We start from the raw sequence: 27,491 nt of genomic DNA on the forward strand, positions 1-27,491 counted from the left end.
TTCCCTAAAATTCCAAATTTCACAGTGTACAAAAGTAATAGGATAACACCTATACAGCCGTCTGACCACTAATGTATCTTGGAAGGTGCAGTAGAAAAGATGCCCATGCACAGTGAGAATTAAGCATATAAATACCTATCATCTTAGTCAATACCTCTTCTGCAAAGGAAAATAAACTCAAGACAGACCAAAACAGAAATCATGAGAAAAAGTATAAAAATTAAAAGATATTATTAATGATCTATGTGCATTGCACAGCAGCCACAGCCTGGAGTCAAGAGCCAGCTCGTCTAGCTGCCTGTGTCATGGCTGCTGTTTAGTGCCACTTGGAAATCGGGAAGTCTATTGCACTCTTTAGGGCTGGGGTCATCAGAAAGACCCAGGGAAGTGGCCAAATCCTGTCCAGACAGAACTTTCAGGTAAAAAGGGACAGAATAGTCCAAGAAAAACCACGAGTGGTAGCTCAGTATTTACTATACAACGATGGTCCACAATTCAGCATCAAGGCTGGCCATTACAAGACGGCCTCTACAACTAATGTTTAAATAACAGAGGTCACTGAAAACACAGGTCACCAGCTACTGGCATACGTGCCATTAGGGAACATGGACACAAAAAAAAATGTGAATGTCACTAGAAAAAACCCTGCTCTTCCAAGTTAGCATCAAGTCCCTACTAAATTAGGCAGGCTCCATTCTTCAAATATGTTAAGATGGGTTCTGAAAAAAACATACAAAAAACTTCTAACTCAAGAGTTTAAGTATCAGGGCAATGTTCAAGCATCCCTATCAAAAGCTCAACCAATAGGTGCAAAAAAATTTTCAATGTAGTCAGCAAACAAGCTGACTGTCCTGACAAAAGCTGAAATCCAGAAGTATTTTTCTTTTTATCCTCAGATCAGTTCCATGTTTACAGAAAAGCATTTACAAACCTTGCAGTAAAGCTACCTGAGAAGCAAACGCACCGAGAGGAAGACTCTTACAAGCTTTCATGGCAGGTTTAATCCCGCCAACGGGACGGCTATGGCGAAATCCAACCTAGTGCATCAAGTCAGTGAGTCAGTGACAGGAAACACCTTCCTCCCCTTCAGCAAAATGCACTGCGTGTTTTATATCCTCATTCTAAAGCTCTTTATAAAGAAAATTGAGCGTTTTTAGTATTAAGCGACAGAAACGTCTGGAGCTGCGAAGGAAGCCTGAAACCGCCATTTGCCAGTCGCTGTCCCACCACAGGCACCAGCCCCTGGGGCGCACTGCAGACAACAGAGACAAACTTCAGGCAAAACGAAGCCCCCCTTTCCCCCCTCGCCCCGCCCCGCCCCGCCCCGCCCCAGGCTAACACACGGGCACCGCGCCCCGCCGTCGCCGCCGCGACGGTTACGCTCCCCACACAAGCGACGGTTACACCCCCACCCCCTCTCCTGCCCCCTCCTGGGCGCGGCTCCGCGCGGCCACGTGACGAGCAACCGCCATGGCGCGAGGGGCGGGCGCGCCGCGGCGGGGAGGAGGGGGGGAACCGCGGGCGGTGCCGCGCGACTGCTCTACCGGCGCGAGGGTCGCGTGACGCGAGCTGCGCCCCGCCCCCCCGCCTCACCCCCCTCACGTGACCCGGTTTGTTGTTGTTGCGGCCGCTGCGGGGCGGGTGCCGCGTGGGCGGTGGCGCGGTCACGTGCCGCGTTTAAATCGCTCCCTGGGGGTGGGGGAGGGGGCCGTGGCGGAGGCGCTGCTGCGCGCTGCGCCGGGCGGGAGGGGGGCGGCGGTTGCTACTCCAAGATGGCGGACGGGGAGACTCCGCTCCTCCAGCCCCGCGGCTGCGGCCCCGGCGGCGCGGCCGGCAGCGCCGAGCCCGCTCCGAAGCGCCAGCGCCTCGACTCGGAGGACGGTGGCGGCGGGCGGGGCGCGGCGCCCGCCCAACGCCCGGAGCGCGGCGCGGGGCCGGCGGCCGCTGTGGCGGCGACGGAGCTGCCGGACGCGGCGGCGGCGGCGATGCCCGAGGGCGGCGGCGAGGAGGAGGAGGAGGAGGGCGACGAGGCCGGAGCGGCGGCGGCGGCGGCGGGCCGGAGCGGCGCGGACAATAGGGCCGGGCCGCGGGGCCTGCCCCGGGCGGAGCCGCGGCCGCGGCCGCGGGGCCGGGAGGAGGGGGCGGAGGCGGCGCCGGCGGCGGCGGCCATTGGCTGCAGGCGGGCGCAGTGTTCAAACGGGGCGGCCGCCGCGCCGGCCCCGCAGCCCGGTGAGCACCCGGCGGGCGCGGCGGGGAGGACGGCGGCAGGCGGGCGGGCGGGCGGCGGGCAGCCGTCAGGCGCGGCTCCAGCGAGGCGGCGCGGCGGACGGCGTGTTAGCGCAGGAGGAGGCGGGCTTGCCTCTCCGGCCTGTAAACGGTTCTTTTTTTTGTTGCTTTGGGTACGTTGCTGGCAGTAACGTCTTGCTGAAAGTGAAAAATCGTAAGCCCCGTTTCCTCCTCTCAATATCTGCTGTGATAATCATTTGTATTCATGTTTCTTAGACGCTTTCATTAAAAAAAAAAAAAAAAAAAAAAAAAAAGCAGCTGTCTTGCCCAGCTCTTGTGAGAAATCCTAGTCAGAGTCCTGTTTGAGATGTCAGTGAGTGGAGCACAAACCTGGACTACAGCCACGAAAAGTACCTGCTTGAGGCATGCTGTTCAGGCAGTGTCTGTACAAGAGTACTTTGTGTTACTGGTTTTCTTTTCTTTTTTTAAGTAATGCCTGGGAGAGACTTCTTAAATGGTAAAAGACATTACATTCTGCCAGTAAGGTCTTTGCACGCCGTTATAGATATTTTTCCTTTAACCGCTGAGTAAAGCTGTGCAGACGATTTGTGCTGCTGCCAAAGCTACGCGGAGGGGAACAGGAGCTGGACACTGGGTGGAACAGCCCTACTATTCAGAAGCTTCCCCACACCAGCAGAAGAGTTGAACTAACAATGAGCTCTTATAAAGAGAGCTTATTTTTCTTATTCTTTTTTTTTTCTTTTTTTATGTATATATTATTATATATCTCATTTTTCCTTGTAGGAAGCCTTCTTGCTCAAGTTACTCAAGTCCTGGGGCATGTTCTGCTTTGTATTGGTTACTTCTGGCAAGAATTACCTTTATTCCTTTGAGGAATCAAGTAACTAGGCAGGAAGTGTTACAATTTAAACAGTTACTTTAGCCTGTTTATCACGTTGTTTCATGAATACAAGATAATTGGTGGCCTTTGTGATTTGTGTCCTTAATAACGTAAGCTTTAATTCTTTGCACAGAAGACATAAAGATAGTTCTATTAAAACACTTCACATTTACTGATGTGTACTAACCACTTTTTCTTCCTAATTTTTTTCTTCATAATATAGTCACTAACTTCATGCATTATGAGATGGAATGAAAAATTACTGTAAATATGTAGATTAATAAGAAATAGTAATTGCAGAAGAACATAACAGCACATAAAAGAAGTGAAGTTCTCTCCTCTGCTTTTTTCCATTCTAATCAGAATAAAATATGAATGCAAATTAAGAAGAAGCAAAGAATATGATGTGATCTGTGAATAAAAAATATGATGTTCTGTGGTGCTCTTTATTTAAGAGTGAAATAACCTAGCTAAAATATTATGAGGCTTTCGTTGGAAAGGTTGAAACTGCTACAGTTTTTTCAGCCTTTCCTTTTAGAGGGAAAGATTATTTGCTTCAGAGCAAAGACGTTTCTCTCGTTTACTACTTTGCTTCAAAGAACATGACTGAAACTTCTATCTCTGCAAGATAAAATGGATGAGTTAAGTTTCATGAAGATGGCAGCACATTTTCTATCATAATTGAAACAGAATAAAAGCGTGTACGCACTGTACGTACTTTTACCCTGTTTCAATTATGACAGAAAACGTTGTTCAGCTACTGCAGTTCAGCTCACAGGTAACAACCTAACAAACTTCTGTAGCTCAATTGTATCTGATTGTGTATTTGTGTGGGAGTTTTGGGGGTTTTTGTTTGTTCTGGTTCTTTTAGTGTTGTGCGCTTAAAACTAGTCAAAGACTGTTCTGTAAATGGTAGGGTATTGATTTAACAATGTTCATTTTCAGAGCAAGAGCTGTGTGAAGGGAGAATTGTAGGAGAAAGGAATTACAATTTCCAAGCATTTAGAGTTATTTTAAAGATCCAAAAGCTCAGCACCCAGCACTTTGGAATGAAAAGTCACTAAGGCCAACATCCAGCACACCAAAGGCCAGCATTAATGTACTAAATCCTACAGTAATTCTAATGAATTCGTGGAATGATATCTACATACCTAACAAAAAAAATGTAGGTTAGAAAATTTTAAATAGCAAAACTGCCTGCTATACTATTTGTAATTCATTGCAAGTCAACTTTAAAAAGCATACCATCTTAGGTTTTGTGATGTGTTTAAATATATATCTTTGGCAAATATACGTACTGATATGAACTGTGCCATTTAGGTCAAGTATTGTAATATGTTGGCTGTTGTGCTGTCTTGCAGATAACTTCCTTTTTAGTGATGAAATCGTAGCCAATGGTTTCCATTCCTGTGATAGTGATGAAGATGACAGAGCCTCACATGCAAGTTCTAGTGACTGGACTCCAAGACCACGTATAGGTAGAAACATATATGATGTTCTCTTAGCTTCTTTTTACTTTTGAATAGTTACTTAATTCTTCCTGGTTTTCAGATGATTTCTTTTGCTATTGCCAAAGATTTTCAATTATTACTTTCTCAGCAGCTTAGAGTTGCTGGTGGTATTGTGTGTGATGTTTTAAGGAGATTAAAAATGAATCTCTTTAAATTTACTGTATTTTTATTTAAAATGTCAGTAGCTTTTTTGTGCAGAAATCCTGCCCTGATTAAAAGTGTACACATAAACTCATTAAACTGAACAGATTTATGGCATGTTTCTAACTTATTTACTTAGCATTATTCATACTTTAAGGAACAAGAAGCTGATTCCTAGGTCATTTTAGCCAAATCAATCCATAGGGCTTACTGTCCTAAGTGTTATATCACTTCGGAAATTATTAGTTGACCTAACTATTGCACATTTAAAGTTAAGCGTGGCAGTTAGGAACTCAGTAGAAAATAGTAGATTTTGCCTTGCCCAGAGGTTAAACAAGTGCTGATGAGGTGACTGGTGGCTTTTGTGGGGAAGGGGCTTCCAGGACCTCTTTGGGTTGAAGCTTGAGGCCTTGTGTCTGACACAGGCGTGATAGTACCACAGTGATCACTTTGTCAGTATTGATAAGAATAGCAGCAAGAAAACATCTTACAGCAACGCAGTATTTCACTTGAACTCTGCCCATATGTTGCTGATTCCTTGTTACAGAATCACTGCTGGTACCTTTAGGGTAAATATGTATGATACTTGTTTTCTTTGTATATTGTAATTAACCTTAGTGATAGCTGTTTGGGTCTTGCTTGTCAGTTTAGCTTCTTAAGACTTACTTTTTTTTTCTTCTACTGCTGTATTTCTGAGATATTTTTTCTCTTTTTTTTTTTTGAAAGATTGATTTGATAGCTTTAAGAAGTCATGCTTGGAATTGTTATGTGTAGATAATCATAACAACAACAAAAAATCCAGCTGTTGGTAGGCTCTATTTGTCTATTTAGAGTGGTGTTTTATAATATGACTAGAAGGTACACACATGTGTGTTGTCTCTTCAACTTATTTCTGTATGTATGCTACAGAATATTGGAAAAATACAAAGAATGGAGTAATAAGATGGAGACAACTGTGAAAATCATGTTTCTAGATAGGTGAACTTCTAAGAGTCTCCAAGCATCTGACAAACTGTGATTTTTATCCTGACAAATTTCCTAAGAAATTGTCATGGGTTAACATAAAATAATTCAAAAAAAAAAAAAAAAAATCCCAGCTCAGAATTTGCAGCAAAACATGCATGGCTTTTGATAACCAAGCCATTACACTGTATTAATAAGATGAAGTAGCGAGCATTAATAAATGGAATAGTGAGCATAATCACCTGAAATAGTTGAATGTTGATTTTAAATAATTGTATAAATATATTTAATTTTCCTTGTTAGGTCCCTACACTTTTGTTCAGCAGCATCTCATGTTGGGTACAGACCCACGGACAATTCTGAAGGACTTGTTACCAGAGACAATCCCTCCGCCTGAACTGGATGACATGACACTGTGGCAAATTGTTATAAACATTCTTTCAGAACCACCAAAAAGAAAAAAACGAAAAGATATTAATACTATTGATGATGCTGTGAAACTTTTGCAAGAATGCAAAAAGATAATGGTCTTGACTGGAGCAGGGGTATGTATTGCCACAATGACGGTATGAGAATATATAGATGATTGGTAAAATTCTTATTCCATGCTTTACAGCATGTGAATAATCTTCCTCCAGGAATGTTCATGATCAAGTAACTAGCATTAGATGAGAAGAGGAGGTACAGCTGTCTGCTAGAATCACGTACACTGCAAGACTAGAATTTAAAACCAGAAATGACAAGATCTCTCTTCTTTTAAGGAAATATTCTTAAACATTTAAACTCTTAAACAATTGCTTCATATCTTTTCTAGTGTTCATGCAAAATAATTACAGAATAAAATCTCATCTACCCAATTCAGAACACTTCTGTCCTAGTCTTTTTTCTTCTGAAATAAATGTAATGTTTTTTAATGAAATCTCAATGAATCTCTTACCATAGCCTGACTGGACTAGAAGGAGTAGAAGAATATGACTTAAAATAAAAAGGATTATAACAGGATTGTGACTGAATTTCCAGTAGACTGAACTCTGTTTTTAAGTTGTGCTGCTCTACTGTGCTAGTAAGGTTACTCACTATTCTATTAAACAAAATTTGTGAACAGGTATACATTTGCAGATATACATTTGCATTGTTCTACATCTATGAACCTGATCATGGTACAAAAGTCAATTGTTCATCTATGGATAGCGTGACGTTATTCAGAAAAGGTGAATAATCCAAATCAGACCAGTTGTCAGAAAAGCACTGCTACTTCTATTACCCAATCTTGCTCATTCTATAACTGCTATCATACACCTGTTTCTCCTCCTCTTCTTGTAGTATTTTTGGATAGTTTGGGACAATAAGTTACAGTCTTATCAAACACTACAGTGCTTTGCTTAGTTTGTTGATCAAAAGGGGTTTATTCATTAAAAGTAAGAATCTATTCTGTTATTGCATTAGCATATTAAATATCAGCCCCTTTGTCCAATGCTAAGTTAGCAGATCAGTGAATGCTTCCTAATTCAAATTTAATGCAGCACCATTTTAAATCTGTGTGTGCGTGTTTTAGTACTGGAAGTTCTGTAAGTAAGTTCTGGTGTCCTGTTACTGCTTTTATGGATTGTACTAAGGATTTTTTTTTTAATTGGGTTGTCAAACTTTGTTTCACCTGCTTGTTACTTGGAAAATGGTCCAACCCCCCCTCAAAAAAAAAAAAAAAAATATATATATATATATATATATATGGATAACTCAGACTGTTTTTGTTCTTAGTATATACTAGCACATGGAAGTGTGGTTTCACAAATACGTGGTATTGCAGCAACACTTTATAGCCAAATATGTATAGTTCTGCTTATTTAAGATTGCAAACATATATTTCAGGTTTCTGTGTCTTGTGGAATACCTGACTTTAGATCAAGAGATGGCATCTATGCACGCCTTGCTGTAGACTTTCCAGACCTTCCAGATCCTCAAGCAATGTTTGATATAGAATACTTCAGAAAGGATCCCAGGCCATTTTTTAAGTTTGCAAAGGTACGGTTTTCCAACTGTGCTCATCTTGGACAGTAAAGATAAATAACAGTAATAAGATGCATTAACAGAATAGTTTTATATCTGGCTATAAAAGACATCTTTGTCTTTTTTTAATATAAATAAGATAGGAAATATGTTAATGTCTTGAATTTAGTGAGAGGGCTCTTTCAGTGGCATAATGACTTTCTCCTTGTATGGATCTTTGCAATATATAGACTTGATCTCTTCATTTTACTTAAATCATTGTATGCAGGCAGATATTAGCCTTTCTAGAAATGTTCAGCAACACTATTATTTTTTTTCTGCTTATTTTAACTATTCCTATAATAAGGTCATTATATACAACCAATCTAGTTTGTGTGTCTGATTTCAGGGAGGATAAATAGAAACTGTTGTTATGTAATTATTTGATCTAACCTCAGTATTCTCAGTTGGAGTTAATTCTCCTCTGAAAATGAAGAAATATGAGTGTGAGGAACTTTCTGCTAGCACATGAATAATGTCAAAAGCCACATTCAAATTTGCCATGCTGTGGCATACTGTTTAACGTCATACAATACCTTCACACTTTAACACTGTTTTTACAGGTAAGTGGAGGAAAACACTTTCGTATGCTAAGAATTTTCCTGTTTTAGGTTTTTATATTGCTCTCACAAGAATCAGTATTACTTAAAGCCTTTCTGTAGGGACTGTGTTCACCTCTTAAAAGAGAGAATGCAGCACCTTTTCTAAAGGTGTTAGTGAGATTGAATGGTTTAATTGAAAAAGGGAGAGTGTGTCTCAGAGATGGGAAGGAACTCACATATTCAGAAACAAAAACTAACTGTATTTAATCTAGAATTTCCTCAGGACAACCTATAAAACAAAAATATTACGAGAATTACTGCAGTAAGGACTTGTGAAAAGCTATCATGACTAAAAGTGTTGTGCTCACTGTTCCCTCCCTCTGCTCTGAATTCATAATGCTGCTCTAATACTGATCCGAAGATAGGAAAAGAAAAATCAATATATTTTGCCTCCTGCACAGATATTAACATATTTTGATGCTCTTTAGTGTGTTCAGTTTCCTGCAGTTTTTTAACATCTAAAGAAAATACAACTACTAGAAGGCCTTGTATACTTGGGTTTTATCCTAATACCCAAGTTCAGTGTAGCTAATATTTTGTTATTAAAATAATTTCTCTCACTTCTTCCCTTTCCTGTTGTTCTGTTCAGCTAGAAAATTAATTTCTTAATCCATGAAATCTTACGTTGCTTTAATTTTTAGGAGTCAAACGAGTTTTCAAGCTTTTGGCAAGTCGGCATGTCTTATTTAAAACAAACAAACAACCCCTGCATAATGTCAGCTCTGAAAGCTATTTATTCTGTCTGAACAATGGCTAATTTACTGAGCTAGCTCACTCGGACTCAAAGCTAGATTCCTCTCTTTAATACATACCTTTTAAATGGCATGTATTAAAAACCCAATGTGCTTAGGTTTTGCTCTTTTTTAATGTATTTGCCAATACACATCATGTTTGCCTCAAGTTTTCTCCTTCATATATTGTCCCAAAGAGACCCACAGTTTGTTTATGCATGGACATGCATCTCTTCTCTATCCATTCTACTTTTCTCTATATTAATGCTGTAAACTCATCTTAATTCTTGCTTTACTGGTTCCTCTGTATGGCTGTTGGCTTCCACTTTTTCCAATGTCTGTCATCTCTTTTATCTTTCTACATTTATCTCCTCTCTTCTCAGTTTTCCACTTATTTTGCAAGGTAATTGGTGGCAGGGCATGTCATACTTCTTTAGGAACTAAGATACATGAACTTCTAGGACCACATAAATATCTCCCAGTAATTGTATCATAGCCCTGTCATAATCTGAGTGATATAACCAAGATATAACCAAGAGTAATTACTGCTGCAGTTTAAATCTCTAGACCTATTATAGCTTCAGAATTATGAGTAACTTGAAATATGTAGAGGAAAAACAATTTCAAAAAGTCTTACTTTGTTAAAGATTAAGCTATACAGTAGCTGAAGGCACAGCCTTCATTGCACAGCAACAGGGGGTACCACTTGCAGTGGTCAACTCTGGACAGAGGTTCCTACTGTGAAGCTTTCAGCTGGGTGCCCACATTTAATTTTTCCTTTTGGCTGGCTCCTTGCTCCCTGATGAGCAGACATTAAGTCATTCTATAAAAGTACCTACATTTTCTTTCTATATATTCCTTAGAAATCCCTTCTTCCTCTCCTATGTGATCTGATGGAAAGGCTGAGCATCTATCAGGCACAGCAGAATTGCTTTGCTAAGCCATGCGTCTTTAACTTGATGACTGTAGTAACTGAGTACATAAACAAGGTTGGTCTGAGTGCCATCTGCCTTACCCTTTATATCCAGTATATAATTCTGCTTTCTGAGCTTTCATTTTCTTGGAATGGATGCTAATATTGCTGATCCTGAATAAAAGACTGAATCCAAATTCCTCATAAAAATTTTGGCTGACTGCAGTTAAAGCATAGGTGTTTTTAATGGGAAATACTAAGATTGTTTGACACTTGAAAAAAAAACTTCCTATTTCATAACTCTTAAAAACAAACAAGACCCGAGCCTTGCTTATTTGCTGCATAAAGAAGTACATATTTCTGTTTGGAGCAGTTAATCCTGAAAGGGTGAGAAGCTCAGCTGTTGAAAGAAGAGTTATGTCTGAGAGAATGGCAAAATGAGAAGGGAAGGACTACAGCAACTATGCACACAGTCACTATTTATACTATTCAGCTTTATGTGTATTGCTGCCGTCACAACAAACATTCTGTGCTCATTTTCACTTTCTAATGTACTTCTGAATTCTGTAGGAAATATATCCAGGACAATTCCAACCATCTCTCTGCCACAAGTTCATAGCTTTGATGGACAAAGATGGAAAACTACTTCGCAATTATACACAAAACATAGACACACTGGAACAAGTTGCAGGAATCCAAAGGATAATTCAGTGTCATGGTTAGTAATTTTAAAGTTTCACTTTTCTTAATTTTATGTGTAGAAATGATGTTTAATGGTCCATGTGACATGCCTTTATCCCTCCAAATAGAATATTCTGCATCTCTTAGAAATAAACATTCTACCTTTAAAATATTGACTGTTTAGTATACAAAATAAAATCATGAGAACTAGGAAAACAAGAGAAGAGAAAATTACAGAAATTGAGGTTAAGAAACATTTTCTTCAGATATATTCCATAAGACCCAATTTCTTGTTTGTAACTAGTGCTCCTTTATATTGTATTATTTCATGAAATGCATAAGACTTTTAACTTTCCATTATAGTTTCAGCAAAGTTTAGAGTTCCTTTCAAAATGTTTCTTGGTATGTTCAATCTTGCTTTTTCCTCACATTCAACAGAAGAATGAATGGCGACTTGTGTGCTCAAGTCAGTGGGAACACTAGGATTTACATAAGTATGGACTAGACCAAGATGTGCATATTCATGTACCTGAATTCTGCTTACAGAACTGTGCTTTATAGCTTTAAAATGCAAACTCTCATTTTTTAAAATAGTTCAAATATTTAGAGCAGAAATGTTGCAAGGGTAAATAAGTCTTTCAGAAATTATGCTTGGTAAATGGTGGTCTTTGTGCATCAGTGAAGATCCACACTTGCTTTACACAAGCTCAGACCACACTAATTTTTTTAATTTCTTTATATTCTTGTATGAGATCATAAAGAGTGTGGAAGTTAAAAATCTTTTCCTAGTTCCCTCTTGCTGTCTGTCAATGGAATGATTTTAGCTGTTACCCATTTCTTGATTTAAAATATATTAGAATATATTCTACAGAAATCTTAATATACAGTGACACTTCTGTTGTTTCTTGTCTCATACATAAAATATTGTGGATTAATCTGCAGTTGAATTGAACATTATCTTGTAGCACCTTCAGTATTATACGGAGTTCTGTGATTATATCAAAATTCAGTGAAATCTCTTCTTCAAACAGTTGCTTGATACGCTTTTCATTTCCAGAAACTGGGATCTCTCAACTACATGTCTGAGGCTCTATTTTTAAGGAATAGACGTAGAAAGGAGTTCATAAAGTGGACATCTGGATCATTTAGTAGACTTGTCAAACAAATTCCTTAAAGCAGTATTGGCATGTTTATGAGACCTGACACAATGCTGGTGTCAACATTGATAGTGGAATGGAAGGTGTTCTCTAGCTTAACAGCAGTAAACCCTGCTCTTAAATTAGGAATATAGAGCTGTTATAGTAAGTTCATCCTCCTAGCAGGGCAGAGTGTTTCAAAGAGTTGTAACACTGACCCTTAAAGGTAATGAGTAACTGGTTCTGTCTGCAACAGACTTGCTACTGAAGTTGTTACCATTCATAGTAATCCTGCTCTTTGAAAAAGGGCCATATTCAGCACAAGGTACCTCCTGGTACTACTTTAGATCACTAGTTGGTATTTTTAAAAGCAGCCTTGTCTTTTTACAAAACTCTAAGAAACATCTTCTCCTTAGCACTTTAAAGAAGTTCCTGTGTAATCACTCAGAAGAATTTGAGTGATGAAGAAATTTTCATCTACATCTTTCTACTCAGCAAGAGTCTGTCAATCCCAGCAGGAACTGGCAAGTCACGTAGCATCTACATAGTATAGTAATGGCACTTATGTATGTACTGCATGTCCAGATCATTAAGCACCTTCCTTACAGACCAGTTGCTTGCAAGTCACATTGCCATGACTCAATACTGGTGTCAGCCTTAGTACTGGAACCGAAGATGATCTCTAGGTCAGCAGCAGTAACCCTGGCTGTCAAGTTGGCAACCATGAACAAGCTTCCACAAGATCTGAGAAAGTCAATCTGCTGTTCAGGGAGATGTTTGTCTCTACAGTGGCTTTCCTGGGTGTATTTGACACTGAGGTATAATCAGTAGTCGCTGATAGACTGTTTCTGTAGAATTCCCTACTGCCTGCTGTTGGATCAAGTGATAGCCTGTTCTTCTCAGAGTCTGTCTCTGGCAGTTCAGGGATGCCAGACTGATACTGGCGCACCAAGTTGGCTACTTATTCAACAACCGCAAGTGGCTGTTAAAGAGTCTGTCTAATACCACCTTTTCTAGGCACCAAGCTCACTTGCTTCCGTATTACAGAGCTTAACTCAGTGCTGGATTTCTTGCTTAATTTTCTTTCCTTATTCAGAGCAAGGATGATGTTCTGTAGTGGTGACCAAAGAGCGCACAACAGAATCCAGCCTGTCAAGTAATCCAAATCCCATGCTGATGTTTGTATGTAGTTACTGTATCATGTGTTTTCACTTGGCCATCTTCCCCTATCAGGTATTTGCCATGAACTTTTTACGTGGCTGTGTTCTTGCATGTCACTGCCACATTCAAGCTTCCTGTTATTCAAGCTTCCTATTCAGTTGCACAACGACAGTGGCTAGATTTCAGACCAGCTCTAGTGTATCAATTGATCTTAAATTTAAAAGATTCTCTTTAAAATCCTCATGGAGTTTGAAATTTTGAGGCTTTTGGAAATTAGCAGAGGTTGTTTAGAGCATATCGAGCTTTATCTGACCTACAGCTACTGTCTAACAAATGCTAGTTGACTAATGCTAGTGGCTAAAGAGAAAGCGAAGCACTGGTGTGTAAGAGTTCATACTTATGTGTTCCAACTCTGATCTATATTTTTTTTGTCTAACTGACAGTACAAAGTTAATCAAGAGTGTGGCAAATGACACAGAACCTTGTAGCGTTTTGGGGAGTTCATATATGAACCTTTGAACCCACCTCACACTCCAAAACTGCAGTAAAGCTGCTAGTATGAAAATTGCCATATCCTGGATGCGTTCTGTGTATTTAAAATGGCTTTTGCATTCAGCCACCATGTCTGCAATTAGATTGTACTCCTTGTCTCTGCTGTAGCCGAGTGATCGGGAACAGCGGCCTGCTGGTTACACGTGAGCTGTGCATGGGTACTTCTTTCTCAAGTTCTTTTGATGGTGGAAAAACAGTTCATAGGCACATTAAATAACTGCAAGTAGGTTGCAATAGCTGCCTCAGATGGAGTCAGGTCTGACTAGCCTAACAGAAATGTTTCTCATGTGCTGCACAGAGAAGTAAATCTCTATTTATATCAAATATATTACTATAAATAAGTTACCATGAGCAAATAATTATCATCGTGCTTCCTTCAGTCTTTAGAAGCCCTCCAGTTCTGAGAATCATGCTGCTGAGCAAGCACGTCTGAAGCTGTACGGTTTCTGGTGTCAGCAGTGATTAGCAGATGTGAACTACCAATCATCCAGAAGTGATCTGCTCCAAGTTTTTTGGTGGCTTTCACTGCATCTTTGTCTTACCTAGACACAATATCTGCATAGCATGTTTTGATGTTTTACTTAGTCCCAGAATCTTCATTTAACGGTGTGTTGGTTGGATGCTGTGTGTAGGCCGTATTGAGCAGAAAAGATCTGTGGTTTTGGCAGCTTAATACTCCAGTTAAAGTTCTGATACCAGATTTTTTTTTTAATCTGTTCCTAGCTTCTGCAAAGGCTTGATGCTTTCAAAATCTTAATGGTTACTTTTTTAAAAGCTTCCTTTTGAAGAGAGACTCCTGCATCCCCTTGTACGTTACTCAATCCCGGGGAACAAGCATGGATTCTTATTGCCCTCGTATCACTGAAGAGAGTTCCAGACTTCTACTGTATGACCTGCATGTTCGTGTGCAGGATCAAGGATTTTTTAAGCTTTGCTTGTGGCTAGGAGAAAAATCCATTTGTCACTTCATTCTTAAGCATTCTGCCAACGCGACTTATTCCTTCCACAGACACGAGGCTGTGCAGGCTGCGCTCTCACACAGACGTGTGCACTGGAAGGCCAGTTCTAGGTTACCACAATGACTTTACGCTGTTTATTTTCATGTGGGTGTTAGCAGCTGGTAAGCTTTCCCCTTTGACTGATAGGGAGGGATGTCTATGCCCCAGCAGAACAAAAGCATCACCTTCAGCTGCTTCGCAAACAGACCGGTTGGAGCTCTGAGGTATCTGGATGGAACAACTGATTTAACACAGGTCTTGCCAAATGGTAAACCCGTCAGCTAAGCTGGATACCAAGTTCACAGCAGTACTCAGGTTGACCAGTATAACTGTTAACTTCTCAGTTTTGGTGAAAGGAACAGTACTGCTATTCAGCTGCATATAGTGAAGTCTTAACTAATGCATTTCATTCATTGAAGTTATTTTGCCCTTTGATAACTACAGTTTCTTGAGATTTGTGTGGGTTTGTGTCCTGTTTGCAGAATTGTCAGTGCTGCTGTTAATTATGCAAAGAGGCGAGGGGACAGTTCTGTTTTCCCCTCCTTGTATATGCTTTCACTGGCTGGGGGCACAAGAGGACACAATATAATTTGTGTCATTATGCACGTGGTGTATCCTGCCTCTAAAACAAGATTTCTGCTAACATCCAGAAGAATTACGTTTAGTACTACAAATATCTTCCTTTAATTTTACTTTCTGAATTTTATTATTTTAGCCCTGCAGTGTAACACTTTTTCATTATAACACCTTTGCCAAAGAGAGCAAACCTGAACTACTGAAAATCTTCTTTTCTGTTTTGCATGTTTTTCCCCTCAGGTTCCTTTGCAACAGCTTCCTGCCTGATCTGTAAATACAAAGTTGATTGTGAAGTTGTTCGAGGAGATATTTTTAATCAGGTAAAAATTTACTTTAATTCACTGCAGCTTTCTAATAGGAACTGTTAAATCCTATATTGCTTAAAAAATCTATATTTATTTTTAAAAGATTATATGTTTTTGTATATTTCCTAAAAGTGCCTATCCACATTTTAGCATTTCCTCTACTACTTAAAAGTATACTCAAATACTATACTGCAAAAAAGTAGTTAATAGGAATAAAATGAAACAAAATCCAACTCTGAGAAAAGCAGAGGTTAAGATGGTAAGTAGAAAGTTGATTTATACCTAACTTATATTAGGCTGAAATCAGTCATACTAAGAAAGCATTTGCAAGCCGTTTAGAACATCCGTTGCTCTTTAGCCTTTTTCTACATTAAAATTTGTTTAAATAGTAGCTAATGCATGGGAGAATTGCTAACTGTAGAGCAGCTCCTGTAAAGAGGATGATCAAACAATACGTGAACTGCATCTCCTAGGACTTCTGAATTATTCTGTATTCTGGACTCCCTACTTGTGTGTGAAATGCTCAAGCGCCAAAGCTACTGTTTTTACTCCAGCTTTGCTCTGATAGAGTAAAATAACCTTTGGTTTGGGTGGACCCTCTTTGTTCTTTCCTTTCTTCGGAAAAGGCAGTGATGATGACTGATCAAGAAGATCAGCTTGTTTATACAAATAGAGAGGGACTGCTTTAAATGAGAAATATGTTGAGATCTAAATCTTTCAAGTATTAAATTTGAAATAGAACTTGATGAAAGCCTTTCGGAAGAAGTCTTTGAGTAAAAGCTTTAAGAAATGTCAATCTCACGGATGCTTTGTAACACTGAAGTATTGAGTGTCTGTGTAATCTGTGTCATTTTATCATTATTTTAAAATACTACTTACAGATGTTTGCTGCTCCTTTACTTCAAAATGTTTTTTTTCCCTTTTCTCTTCCCCCCCCCCCAAAGCATTTTGTAGTTTTCTGTTTTGATTGTTAGTGGTCAGATCTCCTTTCCCTCACACTTTAATCATTGTACTTTTATACTTAGAGCCACTCTGCAAACTTCTGCCATTGTGCAAGGAAATGGAGACTTTTTCTTAATGATTTAGGTATTTAAACCATATTTTTCTCCCCATTCAAATCCAGTCAGTAATTCTGAGTTGGTCTCACGAACTACTGAGGAAAAGCAGTGACAAGTGAGTGTTTGCTCAGGCTTTCTAAGACCTTGAGAAGTCTCAGGCTCGGCAGTGCAGAAGAGCAGCCCTGTCAGGTGAGGCCAAAGCTTTGTGCTGGTGGCCAGTAGCGGAAGCCTGGGGAGGAGAAAGGGACTGGGAAAACCATGTGGTGATATTTCTGAAGAATGAGAACAGAGAGGGGTCTTATTCCCAAGAAGGAGACTTTCTGAAGAAGCTTTTTACACTCAGTCTCTCAGCTGTAATCTTATAGGACACAAGGTGCATCTCTCTAGAACAGGCCCGAGCCGTAATACTGAATTTCTGATTTTCACACTGCAATATAAATGTACTTATTGCTGAATATATCTTTGTGCAGGAAGAGAGTTATTTAAATAAAGCACATTCTTCTTCCTTTATGCCTCTGAACAAATTGTTGTAATTACAGTTATTATCTTTTTATTCTATGGTCTCTCATTTTCAAAATGTATTACTCAGGTTTTTTGTTTTCTGTTACCAGTCTAGGATACAGGATTGGGTTCCTTTAAGGAAACTACTTCTGCACTTACTAAAGAAGCGCCTGTACGTTTCAACAGTTTTGTTCTCTAACAGGGACCATCCTCCACAAAAATGGTTTGGAGACCTAAGGTCCAAAAGATTGTTCACTCTCTGTTCTCTGCTCCCTTCCACTGCTTGGAAGTTGAGTTGCACGTGGCTCTGAGTCCTCAGTTTTCCTTCAAAATACCTTTCTTTGCTCTGGTCCGTCCCTGATGGTCTTAATTTTCAGTCTAAGAGCTTCATGAGAAAGTAACTCACATCTTACTGTCAGGAATGTCCTTTCAACGTATTACAGACTGAGAACTGTTTAAGATCATCTGTATAGAAAATGGACAATTTCATCCTGCTGCTCTTCATTCCTCTGCCACTTCCAAGATAAAGTGTGTGGTTCTTTCTCTAGTTTGCTGTAGACAAACATCTTTCTGGATCAGAAGAAGCAGCAGTTATAAACCACGCAGAACAAACTTCTGAGGAAAACTTTCTCTTCGGTTACTTTTGGAAAATATCTCTTTTTATTTTGCTTCTGACTATTTCAGGAAGCTTCAAGAAATAATGAAAGGTGATGGATCTCAGATTTATGAAAAAAGGGCCTAAGCAATGGACAATATTCCCCACTTTTTGGATATTCTTAAACCCTAAATCTTGACTTATCTTGTCTCTGATATAACAGTAGCATCCACAGTCTATGAGAAATTCCACTTTTCTTTCATTAGATAAATAAATCAGCAGAGACGATGGGGTTTTGGGGGAGTGCTACTTCTGGAGGGAAAGAGGACCCTAGGCAACCGAGTGGCCAATTACTAGCCTTAACTTCTTGGTATCAATTTCAGCTCTTGGAATAGATCTTCCCCCTTACTGACGACCTTTCTGAGGATTAGCAGAGATGCTGGTGAGTGAAAGATATGTAGTGTTAAAAACATGTATTTATGGGCCCTTTACAGTGACTCGAATGATTTGACTGGATAGGGGCATCTGTTGTTCTACAGAAATCCATTAAATCACAAGTCATTGGACTTCCTGTGAGAGATGCTGGAAGCAGAGCTACTGCTAAGTGGTCTCTTTAATTTATATCAAAAGTTAGAGGTCTTCATTTCATCTTCCTCCTAATACAGAGCAAATTAATATCCCTCCTCAAGTCTCCAGCCATAAGGGGAAAGGCATCACTGACATAAATAGAAGAGACGAAGTATGGTAGAAAGCTTCAGAAAAGCTTCTTCACTTTGTGTGTTATCCCTTTCTAATGTGTAGTGTTAAAGAGCCAAGGAAAAATCTCGAGGTCATTCCGCTCCTTCTGGGAATTCTTTAGGTGGTTTCCGTTTAATAGGGGGGTTACTAGATGCTCTGTAGCTTGGGTACGTCAGGAAGGCTTTCTCCATGTCACTTTCTAGTTCTTTTACCATATTGCTTCTTGCGCATCCCTCATACAAGGATCTGTTCAAAGGAGGATTAGATTCTCTGTTTAAGGACTTTAATTTTGGGAGAGGTGCACGAGTACTGAATGCTTTCTTTTTCGATGCTTTCTCATATGGAAATTACTGTCTTTTGTCCTACTGCAGACATCCATAAATCTGTTCTCCAATTTAAAATAAAGTTCTGTATTTTTTTGTATACTGTGTACAAGAGGGTGGTATTATGCATTTAAATGTCTGTTTCCATCTATTTTCCTATTACATTAGACAGTATACTTATCTTTACACATTTACATGTAATTTACTTTTGATGACTGCAATAGGACTGCAGCTGTGTTTAATGAGAGCTCTGTAGATTTATTCTGGGGTATTGCCCTTGGAGACTGCACCTGAGAAGACTTGAACCATTTTAAAAAAAACGCTCAGTAATAATTTAAGTCTTGTCTGTGTTTACTCGCGTTATTCACCTTCTTGCTTTTCTTCTCCCTGAATAAATCTTAAGACAAGGAAGAGTTGAAAGATATCGCAAAGACTTAAAAACCTTCTGGCTTCAGGAGGAAAGGGAGTCTTGCTTCCTCACAGATATAATGTTCATCTGCTTTTATATTGAACAAGGATTCTGCTCTGTTTTTGGAGGATGGAGAAAGTTTAAAATGGAGACCAGAGAAAAGTTCTGTCCTATGTTCTTGTTCTGTGCACTCTTCGCTAGCTAGCTGCTACAGTGGCACATTGCTTTATGTATGTAACTTACACATAACCTTTTGGGGGAAAACAAGAAAGCAGGTAGGTAAAACTCTATAACACACTGTTTGATTAGGAAGGATTTTATATCAAACCCTATAATGGCAACTGAAGGTGAAATCTAGTTTTTTTTTGTTCTGACTGAACGAAGACTAAATATGTTCCTATCAGAAGGCCATTACACATTGGACTTCAGGTTGGTTGGTTGTCAGATAAAGACTGTGCTATAGATTTGTATCGTTTCTCCTTTTTGATTTAAAAGGGCACCCTCTTTACCCTTGCTTTAACTTTATTTCTGTGCACATTTGCTGTGGGGCAGAATAAGATAAGCCCTTGCCTGTGCATCCACAGACGAAAATGAGGAAATAGCACTGAAACTTCCGTGTCCTTTGCCAAAATAAGTCATTGAGAGCTGCTAAAATCTGAGGTTTTCAGCTGGCAGCCACAGCAGTAATGTGAACTGTTGTAATGCAGGTTGTTCCTAGATGTCCCAGATGTCCACCTGATGAGCCGCTTGCTATCATGAAGCCAGACATCGTGTTCTTTGGAGAGAACTTACCTGAGCAGTTCCACCGTGCCATGAAGTATGACAAAAATGAAGTTGATCTCCTTATTGTTATTGGGTCCTCACTGAAAGTAAGACCAGTAGCATTGATTCCAAGTAAGTGACTATCTCTGATAATTTTACCTTCTAAAAAAATCGATAAAAAATTAAAATTTGCAGTTAAGATTTCTAAGAAATGCTTTTCTCTTGGTTCAGAAAAGAAACTAGATTAGTCATCTGACTTTTTAAGATGAAATCTGATTGTAAAGCTGACATGCAAAATGGACAAAGTAGAAAATTCAGAGTGCTTTTTCTAGACCCCTGGCAGAGTATAGATCTCAATGAAACTAAAATCTAAAACATCACCTTTTTGAAACTTGAATGACTGTCTTAAGATTCAGTTAACTTCTGTCCATGTTGCAACACATTTTCAGAGTTACTTGAAACATTCAGAAAGTCTTATGTAGGACTTCAGAAGTCCAGATCTAGGTTTTTTAAGCTATGTTTAAGTATCTCAGGATTCTGAGCCATAGTTTATTTTAAAGTTGGAATTTAATGTTAAATAATGAGCAATGGGCACTGTATAGCACCCGACCATCTTGTATCCTTAGCTTTTAAAAATGATAAGGAAAAATACTTATACTAACATACATTATATTAAAAAAAAAAAAAAAAGGCAGCTCTTCAGAAAATACCATCACAAGTGATTTATTTGCCTCCTGAATGCAAAACTCGCTGGTACCACGGAAATCCTGCCCAGATCTCAGCCTGAGAAAGCAAGCGCTTAACGCTATCAACTGGGAACGGAATCGTATCTGTGCTGTTTGTAGTAACATGCTCTGGGCGCTGCAAGAGGCAGAGCCTTCTGTTCAGGCTGATGGAAAACGTGAGGACTGGGAAGTTAGGATGCAGCACGCAAACCACTGCTCTGTCCCTGCCTTAGAACTGGATTTCATTAGTTGGGCATCCCAGGTCACCAAACAGGTGGGTTTTGGAACCCTACGTGTCAGACGTGGGTAGAGCAAACCTATGCAGCAGAGACTGTACCTGCAAGTATTTCAAGCTAATTAAGGGGATGTAATTTACCAGCAATATAATCTTCCTGTGGATTTAAGTACATGAAGTGAATGCACTCTTCATGCAATTCCTCTAAAGGATTATAATACTGATTTTTAATTATCTTTTCAATACTTGATAAAACTTACTGATAGCAGTCAATACTTCTGTGCATAGATTTCTCAGTGATAGAGAAGAGGAACACTTTTCACTGGAAAAAAATGGGGATGGGGGAAATCCAGGAAAATACAGTAGGCATAGCACCCACGGTTGTGGTTTTGGTAAATCTGAGATTTGCTTAGTTTATTCCTTAGTTTATTTGTATTAGTTTATATTTTGGTTTTGTTGCAAGTGAATATATAAAGACAACTCTGAGAAACTAAACCTTCTAAATAATTTGCTCATAAAAGTAAAACTCTCTTAAACTTTTTTATGTATGCAGGTTCCATCCCCCATGAAGTGCCTCAGATCTTAATAAATAGGGAACCTTTGCCACATCTACACTTTGACGTGGAGCTTCTTGGAGACTGTGATGTTATTATTAATGAATTATGTCAAAGGCTAGGTAGCGAATATACAAAACTGTGCTACAACTCAGTAAAACTTTCTGAAATAACAGAAAAGCCTCCACGAACACAAAAGGAGCTTGACATGCACTCGTCTGAGTTACCACCTACCCCTTTAAACATTTCAGAAGACTCTGGTTCACCAGAAAGAATGACTCCGCCAGATACTTCCATGGTGCCCTCAGAACACCCAGCTGAATGCAAGGTAGAGAACTGTGATTCTCCCTCAGAAACTAAGGGGATCTGCACAGAGGAAAAGCTTCAGGACACACAGACATCCTCGGAGAGCCCTGAAAATACTAGTGAATTAATGAACTGTGAACCAATGAAGGAAAATGGATCCAACAATGGAGAAAATAATAGAGAAAAAAATGAAATATTGAGGAAGTGCTGGGTAAACAGATCTGCAAAAGAACAGATAAGCAAAAGGCTGGATGGTAAGTGTTATTTCAGTGTTTTGTATATTTTGATTTGGATGTGTATTCTGGACAAACTTTAAATCAATTGATAAGTTGTCCCTGGCATCAGAGTTTATGTGTTTTTTTTTTTTTCTCTTTTCTTTTAATCATTACTTCTGTTCAGGCAAGTGTCTACTGAAACAGTATATTTCACCACTATATAAGTTTTTTATTTGTTTTGGAGAAGCTAATAAGATTTTCTTGTAACTTGCGATAGTCTTTATAATGAATGATTGCATACTTCCCAGAAAAATAAAAGTTTAGGAGGTTGAAGTATCAAAAAAGTGGTGTTCTAACATTTTCAAAGGGATTTTCAGAAAAATTAGTGTGGTCCTCAAGTTTTAAGAAGCTGCTCACACTAGATTATAATTCTGCAAGGCAGCCATCTCGTGGAACCAAGTGATAAAGGCCCGATACCCATTATAAAGCAAATCCTACAACTGAACCAAGCACTTTTTGAAGGAAATCCTGGACTTGGCAAGGAAACCCACAGCTGTGCAGTCTGCTAACTGATGTGTAGGAGTGAGGAGGGGTACCTGAGTATTAAACTGCAACCTTCTAAAGCAAAGCTCCAATACCCCATGCAGTGGGTTCCAGTTCTGTTACAAATAATGGAAATCTAGCTGTGAATACAGTGCGTACCAGTGAAAAAAGTAGTTGAATATCGAAGTTGAAATGCTTTCTTCTATGCAAAGGGAGGAGGGACGGAGGGAATCCTTAGCTTTCCAGTGAAGCACTTGGTATGTACTGTTGCTAACAATACACTGCAAGAAATGGGTTTCTAATACTGGATTTGTCAGTTAAGTATCATTTTGAAAATGCATGTATGTAGATATTTTCTAACTAGAACTCTGCAACATTTTGTATGACAATAATTCACTTCAGCTTTTCATTCACTCTTAAAATTATGTTTCAGGCACTCAGTATCTGTTTTTACCACCCAATCGCTATATTTTCCATGGTGCTGAGGTGTACTCAGATTCTGAAGATGATATCATATCTTCTAGCTCTTGTGGTAGTAGTAGTGAAAGCGGCTCATGTCGTAGCCAGAGCTTAGATGTGGAAGAGGAGAGTGAGATAGAGGAGTTCTATAATGGCATAGAGGACGAGGATGCTCCGGAAAGAGAAGAGGAGCCTGGATTTGGGGAAGACGGAGTTGAGCAAGACGCAGCGGATGAATCAGCTTATATAAATGAAGCCACGGGGACTGATCACCCAACAAGCAACAATTTGTAAAGTAATCACTGACAGGTTACAGGAACTTTCCACCAGCATTAGGAGCTTTGGCATGTCAGAATGAATGTTTACGTCTGAATTTAGAGCAACAGAACCATAAGGATGTAGTGTTTATAAACAACTAAAACAGATTTTCATGCTTAGTTTTTTACCTTTTTCAATAAAATTCTATTACTGCACACTCAACACTAACTCATCTTTTTCTTTTTTTGTAAGGTACTAAGAATATCTAAGCAATTGTCACTATGTTCACTTTTAAGTTTATCTGTCTGATCAGGCATCCATGTATATAATACATATTTTTGCTTAATGAATTTCAGCTTATATTATTTTAAAAAGTTTTTTGAAAAAGCCATTGGAATGTTAAACTAATATAAAGGGAACAGCTAATTTAGACCAAAGAATGGTATTTTTACACCTCTTGCTTTGTAACAGTTTGGTTTATTTAAAACCTTATGCTTCTGCTAAACTTTTCATTCTTGCATAGTCTGTCATTAAACACTGGCATTTTCTAAGACTGACTGTGGCAGCTAATTTTTGCTTTAGCAGTTACTTTGTATGTTTGAGACATACTTAAATGTGAGTAGATAGTTAAAAATGGAAACAAGACAGTGAGCACTTGAAAAAGCCTGTTTTTGAGACTGATCAAAAAGTGCTGTGAAAAACACATCATGCTTAAGTTACTGAGTTTAATACTTCCTGTGGACATGAAGCAATGTTGACATTGGCTCCTCAGCTATTATTATACTGGCATTTTAAACAAAATGGATCCCCTACAGTAGAAGTTTCTTATGCTGTATAAAGGAATAGTGCAGCTTGCATAAAAATAGCTTTTGATAAAACTGTCAAGGTTCTAAGATGCAAGCTCGACCAAGTTGAGAATAGTATTGCTAGCAAAGTATGAGAGGGAGCAAAAAAAAACCCCTCTTTTATGTATTTATTGATGATAAACAGGTGAACTAGCTTAAATATCAAAAACCTCTGCTTATACTGGTAAGTGGATGAAGTGCAGATTAATAACCTGACTTGGGGAACACAGTTTTGAGGACATGATCTCCAGCTGGGAAAATTATTTTCCACCTGCTAGTTCCACCTTGCATATTAAAAGCAAAGCAGCTACTGAAAATTACTACATTGTATCTTTGAGTGCTAGGCTGCCTTAAAACTGGATGTTGCAATTTTTCAAGGGCAGATTATTTCCAAGCCTTTAGAAACTATTTTATAAAATTGCACAGCGCAGTAGTAAGTGAAACCGCATTTTTCTATAAACCACTTTTTCAACATTGGCCCAAACGAACTCTACAGCTGTAGATTATTCATAGACTTTGCTTTAATATTTATTATATTTTGGAAGATGTATAGTAGCTGTTCTTTGAACATTAAGATACAACATTTAATAAATATTTAAGAACAGCCTTCTCCATTCATCTAAAAATGCTGGCATGTTGTCTCTTTGTCCAAATTTAATACAGCTCTTATTTGGCTACACTAAAGAATGCAATATGTTTAGTTTTCACTTGCATGTCACAATGTATTAGTTTGTGCTATAGGAGATATTTTAAATTGAAATACTTTGTTTTAAATTATTTTTACAGTGAGGATTGTTTTCTGCTCTTTTATATTGTATATAGTGTCTTTTATGTAATCTACTGGCATATGTTTTGTAGAAGACTTTAAAATGACTGGCTATCTTCCTGCAACTTTTGAAATACAAAACCAGTGTTTTATACTTGTATGCTCTGTTCTAAAGTCTATTAAAATTGTCATTTGATCTCTGGTTTCTGTCAATTCGTATTTTAAACCTTACCTTAACAAAAGAGGCCCTAAGAAGTCAAGATGTATCTTAGCTAATATTAAGTAAAGCATTTTACTTTAGGTATCACTTTAAAAAAAAAAAAAAAAAAAAAAAAAAATCTGCTCCTCTTACTGGCCCCTTGAGGAAAAAGTCCAAGTGAAGCTATCTATCTGCACTGTTTTCAGGAAAATGATTTTTTTAATCACAATGTAATTGTCTTTCAGAAAATTACTTGCTTCCTTCCAAGCATTTAAGTGACCAGTGATGTTCCTTTCTGCCAGCATTCCTGCCCCTCCATGCTCTCCCTAGCCCTGAGCTGCCTCCATGTTCAGCCCTCGCTGCTCCCACCCCAGGCTAAGAGCTGCATCCAGGAGAGCCCTGCACCGAGACCTCCCAGCCTTCCACTCCGCAGAGTGGAGATGCCTTCTTGAAATAGTGTACTTTAACTGCAGCTTGAGCACCTAATTTTATCAAAAGGTAAATGATGGGGATGAGGGAATGTTTGCTATCACAGCTCTTTGTTACCTGTAAGTATTCAGCATCTTAGATGAATTTTTTCTGGAAGCTTGGAAGAGCACATTCAGTTCTGGTTGTCATTTAGTCACCTTCTTTTAGGGTTTCAGTTCTACAGAATTTGTATTAATTCCTTTTGAAAGTATCTTAACACTTTCAGTATTTATATTAAATGGGCATACTGAAAAAGAAAGTAAAAGCATGTGTTTGATGATACATTGTCATATCCTCCCCTCCACCTTTTCAATACTACCTTGTTTTGATGTATTAGGTACATGTTGAGCTTGCAGAAGTATTTTGAGTATATAAAATAAGTCAATATTTAAAGCCATGAAATAAGTTTTCCTTAATGGCTATATGTTCTCTAAGAGTCTATCTTGATTCCAATACATTTTTAATTAGTGATTCTGATTATGAACAATACACAATATGTTTATTAAATGTATGGTATTAACATGTCAAATGACCTCAAATTAAGAGGGGCCCTAAGTGCACAGAATTCAAATGAAATCAGAAGCAAACAAAGTTTTGGAAAAAGGAAGAATATATGGTTCAATACTCTGTGCTTAAATACAGCATCAGAACAGTAAAGTAACTGCAGTGATGTGCATAATATACCTATCTCTAGAGTGATCAGAGAATAAGATTCAGTATCAAAATGCAGAATTTCAACAATACTAGTGAAATTACCATCACAGATGGTAACAGAAACAACTGGCCATATCGACATAACAGAAGGTTTGAAACTAGCTATGACAAATCAAGAAAAGCCCTGGAGTCATAGCAGTACCCTTAACATGCTGTCTCGTTGCTCAGTAGTTTTAAAAAGACACAGGAGCTGCGAGGACTTGCTAGGAAAAGAACACGCAAGACGCCCAACGTTCCCGCAGCCCTGCAAGTCTCCGACGACCCTGTGTGAAAGCTGCAAGCTTTCCAACCCGGGACAGAAACAAGGTGTAGAGAAGCGTACAGGGAGGCATGAGATACAGCAAAAGATTAAACAGAATCTGAGACTCCATAGGAAAGGACCAACTTGGGGATGATAAGATTCGATGCACTGTATAACCATCTTAAAAAAAAAAAAAAAAAAAAAAAAGCACGAAGAGAGTCACTATTTACTACTGCAGCAGGAAGCCCAAGGCGCACATGTTCAGTGGAACAGCATGAAGAAAAGCAGAGTGAGCTAAAGACACTGTCAATGCACACTGAAATCGTGGCACCCATTGCCCCAGGACGCTGCGAGCTCTCAGCAGATGGATTCACAGAGGACGGGTCTGGTGACGGTCCTCTAGCAGTCAAAGGGAATACCGAGGAGGATTCCCACCTGCTCTTTTCCCACATACTCACCTACAAGTGCCTGGACCATGCCACCAGTGGCAACAGTTTGTATCTTGCTGTGACCCATGAAATATCTCAAGTGAAATACAAACAGTTGTCCCACAGAGTTGTGCTACATCTCTTTACGTTGGATGTTTTAAATGAGACTAAGCAAACATTTGCAAGGTGTATGTTCGTCCTGCCTCGAAGGTGGTGAAAGTGGACGACCATAAGCCTTGTGAAGACTAAGCTCCTTAAAAGATGCAAATCTGAGCACATCATGGCCATGGGACTGCTGGGTTTACTCCCAAGGAACAAGACCCCTCTCCCACCCCGCCCTGGTGCTGCAGCTCCCCATCCTCAGGTCCCTACACTCCCAACCCAGCACCAGCATTACTTGTGAAGGAGCTGCTGACAACCAGCTACATACAAAATACAGATTAGATTAGTAGTAGTTCTACTAAGTGAATGAAATTTTGAAAACAAAAAACCACAGCATACATGTTTGGTTTTTTTTTTTTTTTTTTTTTTTGGACACTGTATTATTACTACTCTCAACATTCTCAAATTGGAAAGCAGTGCTTCTAAGCAGAAACTTCTGCTGAAGAAAACCATCTTTTCAACAGTACACAGAGGGCCTGGGATGAATCCCCAACAGCCTCCAGTAACTCAACTGCTTACAGCAACAAACCTGTCCTGCTGCAGC

General features: G+C 39.1%; 1 protein-coding gene across 3 annotated transcripts; it reads left to right on the forward strand.

Moving 5' to 3' along the window:
- Nucleotides 1-1,513: 1,513 nt before the first annotated feature.
- Nucleotides 1,514-24,272, forward strand: SIRT1 (sirtuin 1). 3 transcript variants are annotated; one of them, XM_062580048.1, is made up of 9 exons: nucleotides 1,514-1,610; nucleotides 4,489-4,605; nucleotides 6,046-6,287; nucleotides 7,612-7,764; nucleotides 10,605-10,752; nucleotides 15,379-15,458; nucleotides 19,775-19,961; nucleotides 21,343-21,903; nucleotides 22,841-24,272. In XM_062580048.1, the coding sequence occupies exons 3-9, from the start codon at nucleotides 6,075-6,077 to the stop codon at nucleotides 23,158-23,160; spliced, it is 1,662 nt and encodes a 553-aa protein (XP_062436032.1). In that variant the 5' UTR covers nucleotides 1,514-1,610; nucleotides 4,489-4,605; nucleotides 6,046-6,074; the 3' UTR covers nucleotides 23,161-24,272. The 3 variants fall into 3 exon arrangements, with proteins under 3 accessions (XP_062436032.1, XP_062436030.1, XP_062436031.1); XM_062580046.1 differs by lacking the exon at nucleotides 1,514-1,610 and adding an exon at nucleotides 1,728-2,229; XM_062580047.1 differs by lacking the exon at nucleotides 1,514-1,610 and adding an exon at nucleotides 3,919-4,292.
- Nucleotides 24,273-27,491: the final 3,219 nt, after the last annotated feature.

The sequence above is a fragment of the Rhea pennata genome, chromosome 7, assembly GCF_028389875.1.
Source record: "Rhea pennata isolate bPtePen1 chromosome 7, bPtePen1.pri, whole genome shotgun sequence".
Classification (NCBI taxonomy): Eukaryota; Metazoa; Chordata; class Aves; order Rheiformes; family Rheidae; genus Rhea; species Rhea pennata.

Excerpts from the sequence above, each read along its gene's own strand:
- SIRT1 (XM_062580046.1), top strand. The coding sequence starts at position 1,773 with ATGGCGGACGGGGAGACTCCGCTCCTCCAGCCCCGCGGCTGCGGCCCC. Across the intron at positions 7,765-10,604 it reads CATTTTTTAAGTTTGCAAAG|GAAATATATCCAGGACAATT; the intron begins GTACGGTTTTCC and ends TGAATTCTGTAG. Across the intron at positions 19,962-21,342 it reads ACCAGTAGCATTGATTCCAA|GTTCCATCCCCCATGAAGTG; the intron begins GTAAGTGACTAT and ends TTATGTATGCAG.